Source organism: Pristiophorus japonicus, chromosome 23 (genome assembly GCF_044704955.1).
Source record: "Pristiophorus japonicus isolate sPriJap1 chromosome 23, sPriJap1.hap1, whole genome shotgun sequence".
NCBI classification, from domain to species: Eukaryota; Metazoa; Chordata; class Chondrichthyes; family Pristiophoridae; genus Pristiophorus; species Pristiophorus japonicus.
In genome coordinates, this window is record NC_091999.1 from 42,594,757 (window position 1) to 42,614,598 (window position 19,842).

Here is a 19,842-nt window from a genome sequence, read left to right on the forward strand (position 1 = left end):
GAAAGCAGGAAAGGGGTACTGAGGTTGAATGATCAGCCATGATGTTATTGAATGGTGGTGCAGTCTCGAAGCGCCGAATGGCATATTCCTGCACCTAATTTCTATGTTTCTATGTTGATGCGTGTATATTTTTGGTTATTTTATGTGTGTGTGTCTCTGTGTATGTGCAACTGTCTGTGGAAATCATCACCATGAATTTGGTGCGTCCTGGAACTTTTAAAAAAACTTGGGGAAAATAATGCGGTTGTGAAATTGAAGCTCCGCCTGCACCCTCGGATGGATGTGAAAGGTCCCAGAGCATTTCTCGAAAAAGAATAGGAGAGTTGCCCCCATGTCAATATCACTAAAAATGTTCGAAAATGCTCCCTGAAACCCTCTGTGCATGTGTGTGTCTGTGGGGGTGGAGTTGAAGCCCAAATTCTGACAGAGACAAAGCCCGTTTCTGCCGGGTCTAGGATGGCCGAGTGGTTAAGGTGTTGGACTTAAGATCCAATGGAATTATAACTGCGAGGGTTCGAACCCCACAACTGGTAATTGCTTAATTAAACAAAGACTAATTCCCATGCTGCTCAGTGATACCCGATTAACATCTGTTGCATTTGCATGTTTCGGTGACACTCTGAGCAGATAATGAAAGGTATCTGTATCGCTCAGTCTCTGCCTCTATTTCTTTTTAGAGAGCTGTACATGTGTTTGAGTCTTTGTCTCTCTGAGTCTGCCACTTGTCCAGTTCTGTTCCAAAGGGATTCTCTCAGACTCTCTATCTGACCGTCTCTCTCTTTCCCATCATCTCTTTCTGTGTTGGTCCCTGTCTCTAACCTGATGAGTCATTCCATCATTTTCTGTTTTTGTTTCTATGTCTCTCTCTCTATCTGTCTTTCTCTCTATCTGTCTCCCTTTTTGTCTCTGTCTTTTTCTTGTCAATCCATCACTATTTGCCTCCCTCTCTTTATGGAGGACGCAAACACATCCCTGTGTATGTAAGTATTTACGTGTTTGTCTCACTCAGTCTGACCCTCCCTCTCAGTCTAAAACTTTCTGTCTCTCTCTGTCTCTATCTCGCTGTCTCTCTCTCCCTGTTTCCCTGTTTGCCTCTGGTTCCCAATGTGTCTGTCTCTTTCTCATGGTGTCCAGTTCTGTTCGAATGGGATTCTCTCAATCTCTCTGTCTCTCTCTTTCACATCATCTCTGTCTGTCTATGCCTCTGCCTGTCTGTATCTCTTTGCCTATCGCTGTTAGTTCCTGTCTCGAATCTGCTGAGTATTTCCATCATTGTCTGTTTATATCTTTGTCTCTCTCTCTCTCTCTATCTGTCGCTCTCTCTCGATCTGTCTCTGTCCTTGTCAATGTCATTAACACTGTCTTTGACTCACTCTTTCCCTCTCTCTCTTTATAGAGCACACACACATATCTCTGTATATGTATGTGTTTGAGTCTTTTTCTCACTGCGTCTGCCTCTCCTTCTGAGTCTCACACTTTCTGTCTCTCGTTGTCTCTATCTCGTTGTCTGTCTCTCCCTGTTTGTCGGTTTGTCTCTGTCTCTCAATGTGTCTCTCTACTTCTCATGGAGTCCAGTTCTCTTCACAGCTCGATTCCTGCTCTGACCAAACCCACATTCGTTGGTATAGTGCTTAGTATCCCGGCCTGTTATGCAGAAGGCAGGGTTTCAATTCCCCAACAGGCAGGAAGCTTTTTCAAAATGCAGGAGTTTACTTCTGTTTCTTGGGAAAGATTCATATTAAAAAGTTCCAGTGCAATACAGAGCAGTAAAAATACAGGAAGAGGAGATTTTTCAGAATTCTGTGTCATCTGCTGCAGAGAGGTGGATGACTGAGTTTTATCTGAGTAACATTTACAGACATAATGAGTAGTCGTGGCCAAGAGGTGACAGAGATGGACGATAAAATCCATCGTATTTTCCCCCTGCAGGTCGAATCCTGCCGACTACGATTCTCAGCATTTTTCATTCCATTTCACAATTTAACCTGGTCTCTGCAAAGCTCATCCTGAGATAGAAGGAATAAAGTCGCACACCTTTCAAAACTGTCATTTTTTAAATCATTTTTATTAAACTGCAATATTCACGATACTTACGTATAGAAAAACGCACAAATCAGCCAAAGATGCGACAGTGATTCAGCCTGTCTATCCCTCGATATGTCTAAGACATCTGTGCATGTCGATTGGTGCGAGTATATTTTTGCTTATGTGTGTGTGTGTGTGTCTGTGTCTGTCTATCTGTATATATATATATATACATATAAATATATCTGTGTATGTGCAACTGTCTGTATAAATCATCACCATGAATTTGGTATGTCGTGGAACTTTCTAAAAACCTTGAGGAAAATAATACGGTTGTGAACGTTGGTATCGGCTTTGGTTCAGTAACGGTATTCGCGACTGAATCAGGAGTTTGTGTGTTTAAGTCGCACTCCTGAGACTTGAGCAGATAATCTTGGCAGACACTCAAGTGCAGTATTTGGGGAATTTTGCAATGTTGAAGCTGTTGACTTTCGGAAGAAATGTTAAATTAAAGCTCCGTCTGCACCCTCGGGTGGATCACAGCATTACTCGAAAAAGAATAGGAGAGTTTGCTGCACTCCCTCAATAACAAGAACGTCCTTCCTCAGAATAGGAGACCAAAACTGAACACAATAAAGCAGGTCTGGCCTCACTAAGGTCTTGTACAACTGCAGTAAGTTCTCCCTGCTCCTATATTCAAATCCCCTCGCTTGAAGGCCAGCATACCATTTGCCTACTTTACTGCCTGCTGTACCTGCGTGCCCACTTTCAGTGACTGATGAACCTTGACACCCAGGTCTCGTTGCACCTCCCCTTTTTCTAGTCTGCCTCCATTCAGATAATATTCTGCCTTCGTGTTTTTGCCCCCAAAATGGATAACCTCACATTTATCCACATTATACTGCATCTGCCATATATTTGCCCACTCACCTAATCTGTCCAAGTCACCCTGCAGCCTCTTAGCATCCTCCTCACAGATCGCACCGCAGTCCAGTTTAGTGTCATCTGCAAACTTGGAGATATTACACTCTATTCCTTCAACCAAATCGTTAATGTATATTGTAAAGAGCTGTGGTCCCACCACTGAGCCCTGCGGCACCCCACTAGTAACTGTCTGCCATTCTGAAAAGGACCTGTTTATCCCGATTCTCTGCTTCCTATCTGCCAACCAGTTCTCTATCACATCAGTACATTAATCCCAATACCATGCGCTTGGATTTTGTGCACCAATCTCTTGTGCGGGACCTTGTCAAAAGCCTACTGAAAGTCCAAATACACCACATCCACTGGTTCTCCCTTGTCCACTCTACTCGTTACATCCTCAAAAAATTCCAGAAGATTCGTTAAGCATGATTTCCCTTTCATAAATCTATGCTGAATCGGTCCGATCCTGTCACTGCTTTCCAAATGGGCTGCTATTTCATCCTTAATGATTGATTGCAACATTTTCCCCACTAGTGATGTCAGGCTAACCGGTATAGACTTACCCGCTTTCTCTCTCCCTCCTTTTTTAAAAAGTGCCGTCACATTAGCTACCCTCCAGTCCATAGGAACTGATCCAGAGTTGATAGATTGTTGGAAAATGATCACCAATGCATCCACTATTTTCAGGGCCACTTCCTTAAGTACTCTGGGATGCAGACTAACAAGACCCAGGGATTTATCGGGCTTTAATCCCATCAATTTCCCGAACACAATTTCCCGCCAATAAGGATATATTTCAGTTCCTCATTCTCACTAGACTCACAGTCCCCTAGTAGAATTGGAAGGTTTTTTGTATCTTCCTTTGTAAAGACAGAACCGAATTATTGTCTCTATCTCTCTCTATATCTGTCTTTCTCTCTATCTGTCTCCCTCTTTGTCTCTCTCTTTGTCCCTGTCTTTGTCTCTGTCATTCCATTACTATTTGCCTCCCTCTCTTTATGGAGCACACAAACACATCTCTGTGTATGTATGTGTTTGAGTCTTTCTGTCATTCACTCTGACCCTCCCTCTCAGTCTCACTCTTTCTGTCTCTCTTTGTCTCTATCTCGCTGTCTGTCTCTCCCTGTTTCCCTGTCTCTCAACTTATCTGTCTCTTTCTCACGATGTCCAGTTCTGTTCCAATGGGATTCTCTCAGTCCCACTGTCTGACTGTCTTTCTCATTCCCATCATCTCTGTCTGTCCATGTCTCTACCTGTCCCTCTCTTTTCCTGTCTCTGTTAGTTCCTTTCTCTTACCTGCTGAGTATTTCCATCATTTTCTGTTTATATCTCTGTCTATCTCTCTATCTGTCGCTCACTCTTTCTCTGTCTCTCTCTTTGTCACTCACTCTTTCTCTCACTCTTTCCCTCTCTCTCTTTATAGAGCACACACACACACATCTCTGTATATGTGTGTGTTTGAGTCTTTTTCTTACTCAGTCTGCCTCTCCTTCTCAGTCTCATACTTTCTGTCTCTCGTTGTCTCTATCTCGCTGTCTGTCTCTCCCTGTTTGTCGGTTTGTCTCTGTCTCTCAATGTGCCTGTCGACTTCTCATGGTGTCCAGTTCTGTTCTCAGCTCGATTCCTGCTCTGACAAAACAAATACCCGTCAGTTCGTCGTTAGTGTAGTAGTTGGCATCCCTTCCTGTCACGCATGAGTTTGGGGTTCAATTCCCCGACGAGGGTGGAGCTTTTTCAAAATGTTGAATATTACTTCTGTATGTCCTGGAACTTTATAAAAAGACTTGGGGAAAGTAATACTGATATGAGCTTTGGTATCGGCTTTGGTTCAGTGGCAGCATTCTCGACTGAACAAGGAGGTTGTGTGTGTAAGTCCGACTCCTGAGACTTGAGCATATAATCTTGGCTGACACTCAAATGCAGCACTTGGGGAATTTTGCAATGTTGAAGCTGTTGACTTTCGGATGAAATGTTAAATTGATGCTCCGTCTGCACCCTCGGGTGGATGTGAAAGTTCCCAGAGCATTACTCGAAAAAGAATAGGGGAGTTGCCCCTGTGTCAATATTACTATAAATATTTGAAAATGCTCATTAAAAACCTATGTCTGTGAGAGTGGATCTGCAGCCCAGATTCTCACAGAGACAAAATCCGAATACTGACAAAACCAGGATGGTCGAGTGGGTTAGGCGTTGGACATAAAATCCAATGGGTGTATAGCTGCGTGGGTTCGAACCCCACTCCTGGTAAATCTTTAAATTCAAACCGATTTCCTCCCATCCTGCTCAGTTATACCTGAATGTATTCTGTTGAATCTGTACATGTCGATAACTTTATAACATTCTCAACTGACAAAGAAATGGCATTGTGCAATGTTTCTGTGCCTCTCACTCTCTGCCTTCAGGGAGCTCTTTATGTGTTTGTGTTTGAGTATGACTCACTCTGTCTGAGGAATTACAAGCTGAATTTAGGGAGCTGGGAGCTAAATTAACAAATAGGACCTCAAAGGTAGCAATCTCAGGATAGCTACCACTGCCAACTGCTAGTCAGAGTAGTAATCGCAGGATAGCTCAGATGAATGTGTGGTGCAGAAGGGAGGGCTTCAATTTCCTGGGACATTGGAACCGGTTCTGGGGGAGCTGGGACCAGTGCAAACCGGACGCTTTGTACCTGTGCAGAACCAATGTCCACAGGGGAGAGTTTGCTCGTGTTGTTGGGGAGGGGTTAAACTAATATGGCAGTGGGATGGGAAACTATGCAGTGAGACAGAGGGAAGTAAAATGGGGGCTGAAAAATAAAGGTGGAGGGCAGAGAAACCCAAGGCAAAAACCAAAAAGGACCACATTGCAGCCAAATTCTAAAGGGACAAGGTGTGTTAAGGTAACAAGCCTGAAGGCACTGTGCCTCAATGCAAGGAGTATTCGTAATAAGGTGGACAAATTAACTGCACAGGCAGCAATTAATGAATATGATGTAATTGGCATCACGGAGAAATGGCTCCTGGGTGACGAAGGCTGGGAACGCAACATCCAGGGAGATTCACCATTCAGGAAGGATAGACAGAAAGGAAAAGGAGGTGGGGTGGCATTGCTGGTTGAAGAGGAAATTAACGCAATAGTAAGGAAGGACATTCGCGTGGATTCTGTGTGGGTGGAGCTGCGGAATATCAAAGGGAAGAAAACGCTAGTGGGAGTTGTGTATCACCAAACAATCGTAGTGAGTTTGGGGACAGCATCAAACAAGAAAGTCGGGATGTGTGCAACATAGGTACAGAAGTTATCATGGGAGACTTTAATCTACATATAGATTGGGCGAACTAAACTGGTAGCAATACGGTGGAGGAGGATTTGCTGGAGTGTATTCGGGATGGTTTACTTGACCAATATGTCGAGGAAACATCTAGAGGGCTGGCCATCCTAGACTGGTTGATGTGTAATGAGAAAAGACTAATTAGTAATCTTGTTGTGCGAGGCCCCTTGGGGAAGAGTAACCACAATAAGGTTGAATTCTTTATTAAGGTGGAGAGTGAAACAATTAATTCTGAGACTGGGGTCCTGAACTTAAGGAAAGGTAACTTCGACGGTATGAGACATGAATTGGCTAGCATCGACTGGGAAATAATACTTAAAGGGTTGACGGCAGATAGGCAATGGAAAACATTTAAATATCACATGGATGAACTTCAACAATTGGACATCCCTGTCTGGAGTAAAAAATAAAATGGGAAAGGTGGCTCAACCGTGACTAACAAGGGAAAGTAAGAATAGCGTTAAATCCAAGGAAGAGGCATATAAACTGGTCAGAAAAAGCATCAACCCGAGGACGGGGAGAAATTTAGAATTCAGCAGAGGAGGACAAAGGGTTTAATTCGGAGGGGGAAAATAGAGTATGAGAGGAAGCTTGCTGGGAACATAAAAACTTCTATAGATATGTGAAGAGAAAAAGATTAGTGAAGGGAAACGTAGGTCCCTTGCAGTCAGATTCAGGTGAACTTATAATGGGGAACAATGAAATGGTAGACCAGTTGAACAAATACTTTGGCTCTGCATTCACGAAGGAAGACACGCATAACCTTCTGGAAATAGTACGTGACCGAGGGGCTAGTGAGAAGGAGGAACTGAAGGAAATCCTTATTTGTCAGAAATTATGTTCGGAAAATGGATGGGACTAAAGGCCGATAAATCCCCGGGGCCTGATGGTCTGCATCCCAGAATACTTAAGGAAGTGGCCCTAGAAATAATGGATGCATTGGTGATCATTTTCCAACAGTCCATCGACTCTGGATCAGTTCGTATGGACTGGAGGGTAGCGAATGTAACACCACATTTTGAAAAATGAGGGAGAGAGAAAACAGGTAATTACAGACCAGTTAGCCTGACATCAGTGGTGGGGAAAATATTGGAATCAATTATTAAAGATGAAATAGTAGCACATTTGGAAAGCACTAACAGGATTGGTCCAAATCAGCATGGATTTATGAAAGTGAAATCATGCTTGACGAATCTTTGAGAATTTTGTGAGGATGTAACTAGTAGAGCGGACAAGGGAGAACCAATGGATGTGGTGTAGTGGGACTTTCAAAAGACTTTTGACAAGGTCCCACACAAGAGGTTGGTGTGCAAAATTAAAGCACATGGCATTGGAGGTAATGTATTGATGTGGATAGAGAACTGGTTGACAGAGTCGGGATAAACGGGTCCTTTTCACAATGGCAGGCAGTGACTAGTTGGGTGCCGCAGGGTTCAGTGCTGGGACCCCAGCAATTTACAATATACATCAATGACTTAGATGAAGGAATTGTGTATAATATCTCTAATTTTGCAGGTGACATTATGCTGGATGGCGGTCTGAAATGTGAGGAGGATGCTAAGAGTCTGCAGGGTGACTTGGATAGGTCAGGTGAGTGGGCAATTGCGTGGCAGATGTCGTGTAATAACGATAAATGTGAGGTTATGCACTTTGGTGGCAAAAACACGAAGGCAGAATATTATCTGAATGGCGGCAGATTAGGCAAAGGGGAAGTGCAACGAGATCCGGGTGTCATGGTACATCAGTCATTGAAGGTTGGCATGCAGGTGCAGCAGACAGAAAGAAGGCAAATAACATGTTGGCCCCATATCTTGGGGATTTGAATATAGCAGCAGGGCGGTCTTGCTGCAGCTGTACAGGGCCTTGGTGAGGCCTCACCTGCAATACTGTGTTCAGTTTTGTTCTAATCTGAGGAAGGACGTTCTTGCTATTGAGGGAGTGCAGCGAAGGTTCACCAGACTGATTTCCGGGATGGGGGGACTGACATATGAGGAGAGATAGGATCGACTGGGCCTGTATTCACTGGAGTTTAGAAGAATGAGAGGGGACCTCAGCAACATTCTGACGGGACTGGGCAGGTTAGATGCACGAAGAATGTTCCCGATGTTGGGGAAGTCCAGAACCAGTGGTCACAGTCTGAGGACAAGGGATAAGCCATTTAGGACCGAGATGAGGAGAAACTTCTTCACTCAGAGAGTTGTTAACCTGTCGAATTCTCTTCCGCAGAATGTTGTTGATGCCAGTTCATCAGATATATTCAAGAGGGAGTTGGATATAGCCCTTAAGGTAAAGGGATCAAGGGGTGTGGAGCGAAAGCAGGAAAGGGGTACTGAGGTGAATGATCACCCATGATCTTATTGAATATTGGTGCAGGCTCGAAGTGGCGAATGGCCTATTCCTGCAACCTTTTTCTATGTTTCTGTGTTTCAGGGTGCATGCATCTAATGGCCCAGTGTGTTGTGCCATTTCTTTCAACTGGGTACTATTTTTGAACCTGTAACTCGCCCGGTTTGTATCTGATCCATATTGTGTCTCACCTGACCAATCATCCATCTCCCATAGGCATGACATGTGTCTCTTTTCCTGTCCACGGCATCGTCCTCTCAATTCCTGCTTATTTTGCTCGTTAATTGTTCGTGCATGGCCTTCCAATACGGATACACCCTCTAGCATTTTTTTGGATGTTTTAGAACCTAACTGTGAAGATTGTATCTCAATCCTGGTCTGTTTCCTGATTAGTAACTCCGTTGTTCCCCTCAAACTATCTACACCTGCCTGGATCGCCTGTATATCTGGTGCATCTACTAGAGATGTCCCTGTAAAGTTAATACGTCATTCGCTGTAAATCTCCTCTGACTTCCTTCTTTGTGTCTCAGCTTCTTGTGTTACTCCCTTGCTCCTGATGTGTCACTAGCTATTCTCAGGATTGTGTCTAGCAATCCTATTTACAAAGCTTTAGTCTTGTGGCTATTTTTTTCTGGCAGGTATAGGGCTGATTAATTTATGCTCACAGGTAACATTTCATGCTGCACATTGTCAAATAACAACATTACTTCTGTTCCAGGTTTAACTACCACGCAATTTCCAAGGTTAATTCCCCTGGTTTACAATATTCAGGTAACATTTTTTACACACTTATCTTATGGCTTCAAGACAAACGCTCCGGACACTTAGATGCCGCCCCCTAGAGGCTGCTTTACGTAGTTGTTGTACCCTCCGCTGTGGTTAAATGCTTCTGGGCCCCCTCGGGGCGGCCTTGTAGCTTGTCCTTGTAGAATCGGAAGGACGGTGATGATCACGTTTATATTCTGTTGATAAAACACATCTTGGATATTCCAGGTTTTAGTTAGACTCTTACCATTTCCATTTCAACCGGATTATCCTTTCACTAGCCATTGTATTGGTTCTGCAATTGCTGTGGTTAGGCACAAAATTCCTACAATAGCTAACGAACCCCAGTTCCTTGCACACCCCTCAGGCTGGTTTTGGTCGGGGCATAATTCTAATGTCCTCCTTCCTGTCATTGGACATGGTCCGAGTTCCTTGAGATATTTCGTGTCCCAGGTACTGTACCACAGGTTGTCCGATTTGTGCCTGTTTGGGATTTACTTTAAATCCTGCTTTCCGTTATCTCAAATGTATTTTTCATAACTAGAACAAAGTCTAACACGTAGGCTTTGATAGCTGCTTTCTGTTATCTCAAATGTTCCAGTTTCAAAGCCTTTACGTCTCACTTTCTGTGGTTCTTCAACCACTGTATCTTAAGTCACAAGTTCAACTTATATTTTCCTTTGTTCTAAACTGCTAAAGCCTGCCGTTTTAACATTTATTTTTTTTCAAAATTCATTTTACACTTTCGCAGATAGCTCCCCACTTGCCCAGGAGTTTGACCTGATCCCTGAAGGTATTTCTACATTGTTTCCAAACATTATAGTTTTATTTCTTTTTTTTAAAGAGATCAGATTTAAATTTTTATGTTAAATGTATTGCATTTTGTTGTGTATTTTCTTAAACAGTGGTACTTGAAATCTTCACAACAAGATTAACTCTTCACTGCTCCCATCCTAATTTCTGCTCCCCTTTTGTAGTATTTGTATTCATTGTTGGATTATGAAATGTCAAATATGGTAATACTGTTTTTTAATCGGACTTATCATTTATGCTTATAGTGATTCACAGATCACAGAATGCAAAGTACTTATTTTATAATTATGTGCCTGACTTCTGTTTTAGAAGCTGAACATCAAAAACTCTAATCTTTTGCGCTGTAACTTCAATTTTGTGATACAGTATCTCATAATTTTAATCTTTTTAAGCTTCAGCTTCTGACGCAATATGTTTACTTTTATTAAAAGTCTTCCAAACCCAAGATTTTCCAATACAACCAAAATGTTTGTCAAGGAGAATCACCAGAAATATCTCAAAATCCCAATTCAAATATCGTATTGCCAATCTTTTATTTAAAAATCATTTTACTGAGCTAGAAGCTTTCGCATCAAGATTTTACACAAAGGAATATGGGGGCGTATTTCCCCAGCCCACAGCCTTGAGACACCCACGCAGGCTTCTTTTTTTAAGGCATTACAATTTCCCTTCTCCGTTCTTTATTTAATTCCTAGACTAAATGTATTGTCTTTCAACAAAATGTAATCAATGCATACGTGTTTTCTTTTGACAAGTGAGCGTGTCAAAACATTTTTTTTAAAACCATCGGGACCACACATTTTTTATCTTTTGCTCAACAAACCTATCCTTTGTGCATTTCCTAGCTCCATAACATATCATCTGAATAAATCCACACCTGCGTTTCTAAATTAAAATGTAATTCAATTCTAGGTTCACACTTTCTTAAAACTTCCCTCATACAGGACAACACTGCAAAGGGTTAAAACAAATTCACTCTGTCTGAAAAAGTGGGTGTGGCCATAACAACAGACAGCTCTACCACTTCTGAAGCAGGCTTTCAGACACCTGAAAAATTCATTAATTCCTACCTCAAATATTCCAAAGTTAAAAATCACACAAGCACTTTCATTCAAAGACAGACATTCACAAAAATCTCTCTTCATTCAACAAAGCTTATTGTTTGGCCGGCTCTATTTTTGTATCCATACTTCACTTAAGATAGTCACGAACAGTTTTTGTTCTGGACTTCCGAAAAATATCTACTAAGCGAGCCTTCTGGCCCCCAATCAATCCTTCATTTTCATCAGGTCCTAATCATAACCCTGTTAGTGGGGGATACAAATTTGGCCAAATTCCTCTGTCCATTCCCTTCAGTCATCTATATCTATTTTTATACTTACATCCTGTTGTCTTTTGTCACTTTCTCTGTCCATCTCACCTTCGGGTATCTTTCTATTCATCTTTCCGGCTGTTAAAATTATCTTTTTCCCTTCATCATATCCTGCCTTAACCATCTTCATGACCTTTTCAGATTTATCTCTCAGAAACTCTTCTGATAGTTTATACCTCAGCCCTCCAAGGGCCTTGGCAGATTCATTTGCCATTTCATACATTGGGGCTTTTTCCCCAGTTCCTGTTTTACCATCTTTACTTAAGCAGAACTTTTTAAACCAAGGCTTTTTACCTAGTGCTGTTTTTCCGCCTTTACTTATGCGGAACTATTTACACTGAGGCTTTTTCCCCGATATCCCGTATACATACTTATTGTACCGACACTTACAGTATTTATTTACAGTGTCCTGACGCGCCTCTCAACTGGATTTACTGGCTGCATGGACTCTACCTCAGATTCGTTGTATCTCTGTTTACTTTGCGAGGAGAATTTCTCAAGGTAATTCTCTACTCACTCATTATTCGGTTGGTTTGGCTTTTTGAGTACAATCTGCCCGTCCAGTAGATCCTGCTGACTGCGCCACGTTGTTAGAGTTAACTTCAAACCACCACTCGGAGATACAAGCTGGCAGGTGTGCTACCCTTGAATGAATGCTCAGAGAAACTGCCAGAGACATCTTATTTTATACAGTTTCAGACTATCGTCTTACTTAATTACGCAAGTTACAATTAATATGTGCTGATTAATTAATACATGATTATCTGGTAGGTTGCTTCCTCCAATCTGGCCTCTATATACTTTAATTAGTAATTCAGGATACATGTTGTTATGATTCTTTTTATTTAACTTGTATCTTATTACAGAATTCAAATTCTATGTTATCTGTGTCTGTGCCCAGCTCCCAAGGCCTTTGGTCTATGAATTGAAACATCTGACCCTCTGCGGAAGGCATCCCACACATGCTTCCCACATTCTGAAAAACAGGCTGTGGGATCTATTTTAAAAATCTGTTAACTCCATTTTAAAACATCCCAATTATTATTATTAATTGTAATTACAATTTGTGATCTGCCCTTTCAGTCTATTATGGGTTATCTTATCGAAGGCCTTTGGAAATCTAGGTAAATTACATCTACTACATTATGTTAGTTTACGCTATCTGTTACTTATTCGAAAAATTCAAAGAATTTGGTCAATTCAAGACTTTCCCTTTTCTTATCCATGCTGACTATTCATTTTTGGTTTCTAGTTGTTCTTCCACTTTCTCCTTTAGTAGGGAATCCATTATTTTTCCTCCCAACGACGTTAAGTTGACTGGACTATAGTTCCTCAGACACGTTCTACCTCCCTTCTTAAAAATGGGTATTACATTAGGTATCTGCCAATCCTCCGGCACTGCACTTTATTCTAACGAAGTATTAAATATGTTTATTAATGCCTCTGCTATCTCTTCCCTCGTTGTAATTTGTCCGAAGCCGGCATTTTATCCATTTTCGGTTTGATTAGTTTATATAATATTTTCTCTTGTTATTTTAAATGCAGTTATTTCATTTCTAATATCATCCAATGTCATGTCCACCTGTGTTGACTCCCTGATAAATACTGATGCAAAGTAATTGTTTAATATTTCTTCCTATCTCTGCCTGTGGACAACCTTCTGAGCCACGTACCTTGGTATGTATTGTGGATGTCCTCCACGCAATCTTTATCCTTATCGTTGGGCAGGAGCAGTATCTCATTCTCAGCTCTCCTCAGTTCTCACTACACGGCACCCAATCAGCCACGGACTTTACTGAACCTGCATTTTTCTGTGGGATGTGACTGTTTTCTGGATTAAATTACTTATCCTGTGTGTTTCAGAGTGTGTCGAACTCGCACTCCAGCCCAATTACCCTGAGCCAGAGAGAATAAAGCAGAGACATTTCAGGCAGATGTGGGAATGTGGGACAGATTTGATGTCCACAAACTCACACACATTAATGTCTCGACTCATTGCCTGCCCTGCCATCTTTAGTTATTTTTTATAAATGTATTTGCTTATTTACACACTGAATTAATTTAATTACTTAGTTTTTATTCAATGGTTATTTATAATGATATTAATTAATTAGTAATTATAGTTAAATTATTAATTTAATAAAGTATTGTATTGCTCCCAGGTCTTAGTGTGGACCAAGCTTCGAGAAAAAAGGTAATACTCACCAAACGTTCATCTACCTGCTGTATTTTGGAGGCCAAAGCAGCACCTCCTTCAACCACTGTTCCCATTCAAACTCTCACCAAATTCCGTTTAATATCACTGTGCAGAACACACTGTGAGTCAGCAATTAGTGTTTAGTTTTATACCTTTGGAGCCACACACAAGTTACAAGTGCTGTCTCAGCTCCATGCCCATTGCTCGCAGTAATTAGCACATATTTAAGACTAACACTTACAGCTGACTGATAGTTAACTACCACTAACAGGCAGTTTCTGCTAACTTCTGTTTTTAAAGTTCTAAGTTCAATTCAAAACGTTAAACTAAATTTCCCTTCTTACAGCTAATACTCAGCCAGACTCACCACGGACTTACCACTGAATCTCACCTTTCTCTACGTTCCCAAGTTTACCACTCTCTTTGTGCACTCTGTTTAAGATCAGGATGTGATGATCGAGTAAACTCTGGCATGCTCTGCTGGGCCGAAAGGGTCGGGGTGGGGAAGGTCGCTCTGTAAATTTGCAGTCCACAGGCAGACGGGCTGCTAACTCCCAGCACCCCCAGGGAAACCTCAGGGGAACGCCTCAGACCAGTTTGCAGCCACGAGCACCGAATGGCCTATTTCTGTGCTGCAGACATTAAGTAACTCTATGTAAAGTGAGGTGTGAAGGAGAAGGGATGTCTGAAATGCGATTCTGGGTCAACCACAGACCAGGGCGTGGTCAGAAGGGCAGGTCTGTGATGTCACAATGCTCAGGCACAGTGTCATGGGGGTTTCACCGCTGTATTACTTCACAGGTACAGCAATACCTAGTAACAAAGCTCGTTACCACCCTCCCTGAACACTGCATATTATGGGCTATGTTGAGCTCGGAGATTTTACACAGAGTGAGGAGGAGCTGAGTTTAATGTGTGTCGAGTGTGTGCGGGGAACACTTCATCCTGCAGATCACCGCATTGTTCAAGCAAACTTACAAATGAACGTTATAGTGGTGAATGTTACTGGAATATACTCCGTCTGCAGGAGACCCTTTAATCCCAAAGGTAGATTATCTGAAACAAGGATACGCCGCTATCACCAGACGTTGGAGCTGCTCAGGTTAAACCCCACTGGGAGAAAAACACAAGGAGCCTGCAAAAGGATGAAAGCACTGACCTTTGAGCCTTTGAAACCTTCCCTCCCTGGCTGTTGTTTGGTCCCAGGCCATTTCCCCCCAGCTTTCCCTGGGAGTGCTGGGGACTGAGCGGCCCGCCCGTGGACTGAAAAGTAACAGAGCCACCTTCCCCGTGCCGCTCCCTTTGGGTAAACACATCCGACACGAGCCTGGCGGTCGGGAGCTTTATAAACCCGTCCCAGGCCGCAGCAGACGTCTTAGCGGGGATAAAACCTGCAGGAGTCCAGCTGTACTGATCCCCGTGGACTTCCTCACCTCTATCAGTTTTGTTAGTCGCTGAATCCGCGCAGTGAAAGATGAAAACAGGCCTCACTGTGTGTGTATAACAGAGATGAGCGGATTGGGCAGAATACACGCCCAAAACATTGTGTGATTCTTATTATTTAATACATTTAACAATTACAGTAAAGGGATATTTCACCACATTCTTCAACTCCTCTCTGAATTTCGTCTGGGTCACGGCATAAATACATGTGTTGGTGCAGCAACTCAGGAGCTGAAGCATAAATCCAATTTCCTGTACATATTGAGGTAGAGATACAGGAATAAAGTTTAACGAATACAATCGTTCAACCACAGAATATAACAGAAACACTGCCCATAACAGGATAAAATTGACGGATATAACAAACAGTAAAATGATGGATTTCCTTCGCTTCTCCATCTCTGGGTCACTGGGACACTCCCCACTGCTGTGGGCCCGGAGTCTCCTGCGGGCTCTGCTCGATACTAAAACCTGTCTGACAGTTAAAGTATTGAGCAGAAGGATCAGAACAAATGGAATAAACGGTGTTATAATATAATGAAGGAATTCAATTACTGCCCATGATAGTGACTCAGAGACTTCCCATGTAACAAAACAAAACAAAGGACTATTGGAAATCTGATACATACCTCCATACATAAAGTACCAGAAAGTGTTCTTTACACAGAACAGCGCACTCACTGTTCCCATAGCCACAGTCGCCGTTTTCTCGGTGCAATATTTGGTTTTGAGCTTCTGACAACAAATGGCTATACATCGATCAAAGGTAAAAGCAACTGTGAACCAGACGGAACAGTCTGTGACTGCGTAAAGCAGGATGGCATGGATATTACAAACATTAATCTTCCACATGAACTCAAACGCGGTCCAATAAAGAATAGGAATCTGCCTGAATATCAGGTCGAGGATAACGACCAGTAGATCTGCCGCTGCCATTGCCACCAGGTAATGGCTGACACACTTGGAGAGACCGCACCTTCCTCGAGACAGGATCATTATCGTCACTAAGTTCACTGCAAAAAAGAGAAAAACAGAGAATTTATATTTCAGATTGAGAGCAACATCAGCTGTCTCAAAGAATTATGTGTGAAATGAGTCAGGATTAAATGAACTATCCAATGGGACGTGTGGTGTCTGGGTCAGGACTGATTACACCAGCGGATGGGTCGTGTGGTGTTTGGGTCAGGACTGATTACACCAGCGGATGGGACGTGTGGTGTTTGGGTCAGGACTGATTACACCAGCGGATGGGTCGTGTGGTGTTTGGGTCAGGACTGATTACACTAGCGGATGGGTCGTGTGGTGTTTGGGTCAGGACTGATTACAGCAGCGGATGGGACGTGTGGTGTTTGGGTAAGGACTGATTACACCAGCGGATGGGTCGTGTGGTGTTTGGGTCAGGACTGATTACTCCAGCGGATGGGACGTGTGGTGTTTGGGTCAGGACTGATTACACCAGCGGATGGGTCGTGTGGTGTTTGGGTCAGGACTGACTACACTAGCGGATGGGTCGTGTGGTGTTTGGGTCAGAACTGATTACACCAGCGGATGGGACGTGTGGTGTTTGGGTCAGGACTAATTACACCAGCGGATGGGACTTGTGGTGTTTGGGTCAGGACTGATTACACCAGCGGATGGGTCGTGTGGTGTTTGGGTCAGGACTGATTACACCAGCGGATGGGACGTGTGGTGTTTGGGTCAGGACTGATTACACCAGCGGATGGGTCGTGTGGTGTTTGGGTCAGGACTGATTACACCAGCGGATGGGTCGTGTGGTGTTTGGGTCAGGACTGATTACACCAGCGGATGGGACGTGTGGTGTTTGGGTCAGGACTGATTACACCAGCGCATGGGACGTGTGGTGTTTGGGTCAGGACTGATTACACCAGCGGATGGGTCGTGTGGTGTTTGGGTCAGGACTGATTACACCAGCGGATGGGTCGTGTGGTGTTTGGCACAGGTATTGAAAGAACCAATATATGGGACGTGTGGGTGTTGAGGCAAGGACTGAATGTACCAATGGATGGAACGTGTGGGTGTTGGCTCTGGACTGAATGTACCAGTGGATGGGATGTTTGGGTGTTGTGACAGGGAGTGAGTGAAGCGGTGGATGTGATGTGTGGTTGCTGGGTCACGACTGAAAGAAATAATGTGTTGGACTTTTGCCGGGATGTTAAAGCGCTGAATGAGACTAATATATAACGCCATATTCAAGTCAGAGTGAGCAATAATTCAGCACAAGAAGCCGCGAGTTTGTCAATAACCTGTGTCCATTGAGGGGAATAGAGTCATTGTCCAGGGATGGGAATGTAGTCTGGGGACAGCGAGGGGAATGGAATCTGTGTCCAGGGAGGAGAATGGAGCTGTGGGCCAAGAAAAGGAATGGAGTCTGTACAGGGAGGGGAATGGAGTCTGTGGCCAAGGTGGGGAATTAAATCTGTGGCCAGAGAGGGGAATGGAGTCTTTGGTGAGGTTACTGCGGTTGTGTCGAAGGCTGAAGAAGATGACTTGAATTGCATTATGTATCGAAATCAGAACCTTTCCAACCATTGTATTGAAAGTACACTTTGTAACTGGCTTAAGCTGACTTTCCAAGAATATTGCAAATAATCTTTAAAGAAGGGACTGTCGCTTTACAATAGACTAATGATGACCCATGTTGTATGATGTCACAGAGGATTTTCGAACGTGTCTGTTTACAGCTGGAACCATGTCAACCAACTTCCTTTCACCTGGTGTGAGAAAGTTACAGACTTCCAGTTGACAGAGAGAGTTTGAGACTGGAAATATCAAAATATTTCACAATATAGTGCTCCATTTTGAATAGTTGTTACCGTGCGGCCCACACCGAGATCTCCTGAACTGTGGCTGAACAAGGGAAATAAATCAATTCAAGCACAACTGAATAAACATTTTACTGGAAGACGTATTGCAGTTTTAACCCTGTCCTGATCATCTGGAATTAGTGACTGTGAGGCAGAGCAGGAGGCAGTGGAAATTACGACAACTGTCTATAGTTGAATCATTAGTGGATAATGTCTCATATCTCAGTGTATTTGTGAAGGAGCTCTCAACGCTGATTTCCACAGAGCAGTGTCATTAACAATAACCAGCGGTCCTTAAAACACGTATTACCGCTGAACACATATTTATTATCCAACACTGGGCATCAGTGCAGAAAGCTGACTGCAAGCTGTTCAATAATATAATCGTTCACTAACATATCTTGTATCAATAAAGTCAAATTTCTGTCAAATCCTGTAAACCACTATCACTGGAAACAAGTTGCGGAAACAACATACTATTCATTGAACTGGGAGCAGTGAGTCAGCAAATGATCAAACATTACATGACAGAAACTTCCGTGCATTGCCAGACACAGAACAAGAGATTTAAATTGTGAAAACAACATACTGTTCATTGAACTGGGATCACCGAATAAGCAAATTATCAAAAATTACATGACAGAAACTTCCGTGCATAGCCAGACAGAGAAAACAGGTTTAAATTGTGAAAACAACATACTGTTCATTGAACTGGGAGCAGCGAATTAACAAATGATCAAACATTACATGACAGAAAATTTTTTGCATTGCTAGACAAAGAACAAGAGGTTTAAATTGAATACAATTAATAAGTATAACTAAAGGACAAGGACAAAAAATACAGTGAAACATGGGTTACATATTTAATTGCAGAGGAAGGACTCACCAGGAACACCAACAGCAGCGAGGAGCGGGTAATAAATACGTTCTACATCCAAAAGTGCCCACAGGATCCAAAGCTCAGTTGGAATCTCCCAGAACATGATTTGACTTTCTGTGACCTCCAATGAGCACTGTTCTTTTTCGACAACAACTTCAGTCAAACATTGCTGTACAGACTGAAAAAAAATCCCTATTTATAGCCTGAGGGAGCTCTCCAGTGAGACAATTAAACTGCACACTTATGGATATTAATCACAGTCACTGAATAAACAAGTTGTCCGAACCTTTTCTTTGCATCAGTTTCAATTGCAAAATATCTTATAAGCAACGTGGCTTTCAGATCAAATAACTTTATCCAAAACCAAGCACTATTAGTAAAAGCAGAAATAGTTAAGTCCACAGAATCACAGCATGCATGTGAAGGGAGCAGCTTCATTTAGGGAGTTTCTATTATTGCTGAGATGTAAAATAACTCTGTAATTTCAGATTTTCAATTCACTTCTCGGCGTAACACAAGTGAAATAAAGCAAATGGAAGGATATATTTCTAAGTAAAGGTCAGTAACATACATGGGGACTGACAGTACAGTGCTAAGTAAGGATACATGGGCACTGATAATACAATGGTCAGTAAATATATATGACGACTGATCACACAATGGTCAGTAAGGATACATGAGGACTGATAATACAATGGTCAGTAAGGATACATGGGAACTGATAATACAGTGGTCAGTAAGGTACATGAGAGCTGATAATACAATGGTCAGTAAGGGTACATGGTGACTGTTAATGTAATGGTGAGTAAGGATACGTGGGGACTGATAATACAGTGGTCAGTAAGGGTACATGGGGGCAGATAATACAGTGGTCAGTAAGGGTACACGGGTACTGATAATACAATGGTTAGTAAGGGTACATGAGGACTGATAATACAATGGTCA

At 42.6% G+C, this 19,842-nt stretch overlaps 1 protein-coding gene and 1 non-coding gene across 2 annotated transcripts; one reads left to right on the forward strand and one right to left on the reverse strand.

Moving 5' to 3' along the window:
• Window positions 1-5,113: 5,113 nt before the first annotated feature.
• On the forward strand, window positions 5,114-5,196 carry trnal-uaa (transfer RNA leucine (anticodon UAA)). The gene has a single exon. It is a non-coding gene; the product is annotated as a tRNA-Leu (tRNA).
• A 10,110-nt stretch (window positions 5,197-15,306) lies between these two features.
• Window positions 15,307-19,000, reverse strand: LOC139235507 (probable G-protein coupled receptor 139). The gene is made up of 2 exons (XM_070866589.1): window positions 18,904-19,000; window positions 15,307-16,205 (listed from the first exon to the last, which is right to left on the reverse strand). Exons 1-2 carry the CDS (start codon window positions 18,998-19,000, stop codon window positions 15,307-15,309), a joined length of 996 nt encoding a protein of 331 aa, XP_070722690.1.
• Window positions 19,001-19,842: the final 842 nt, after the last annotated feature.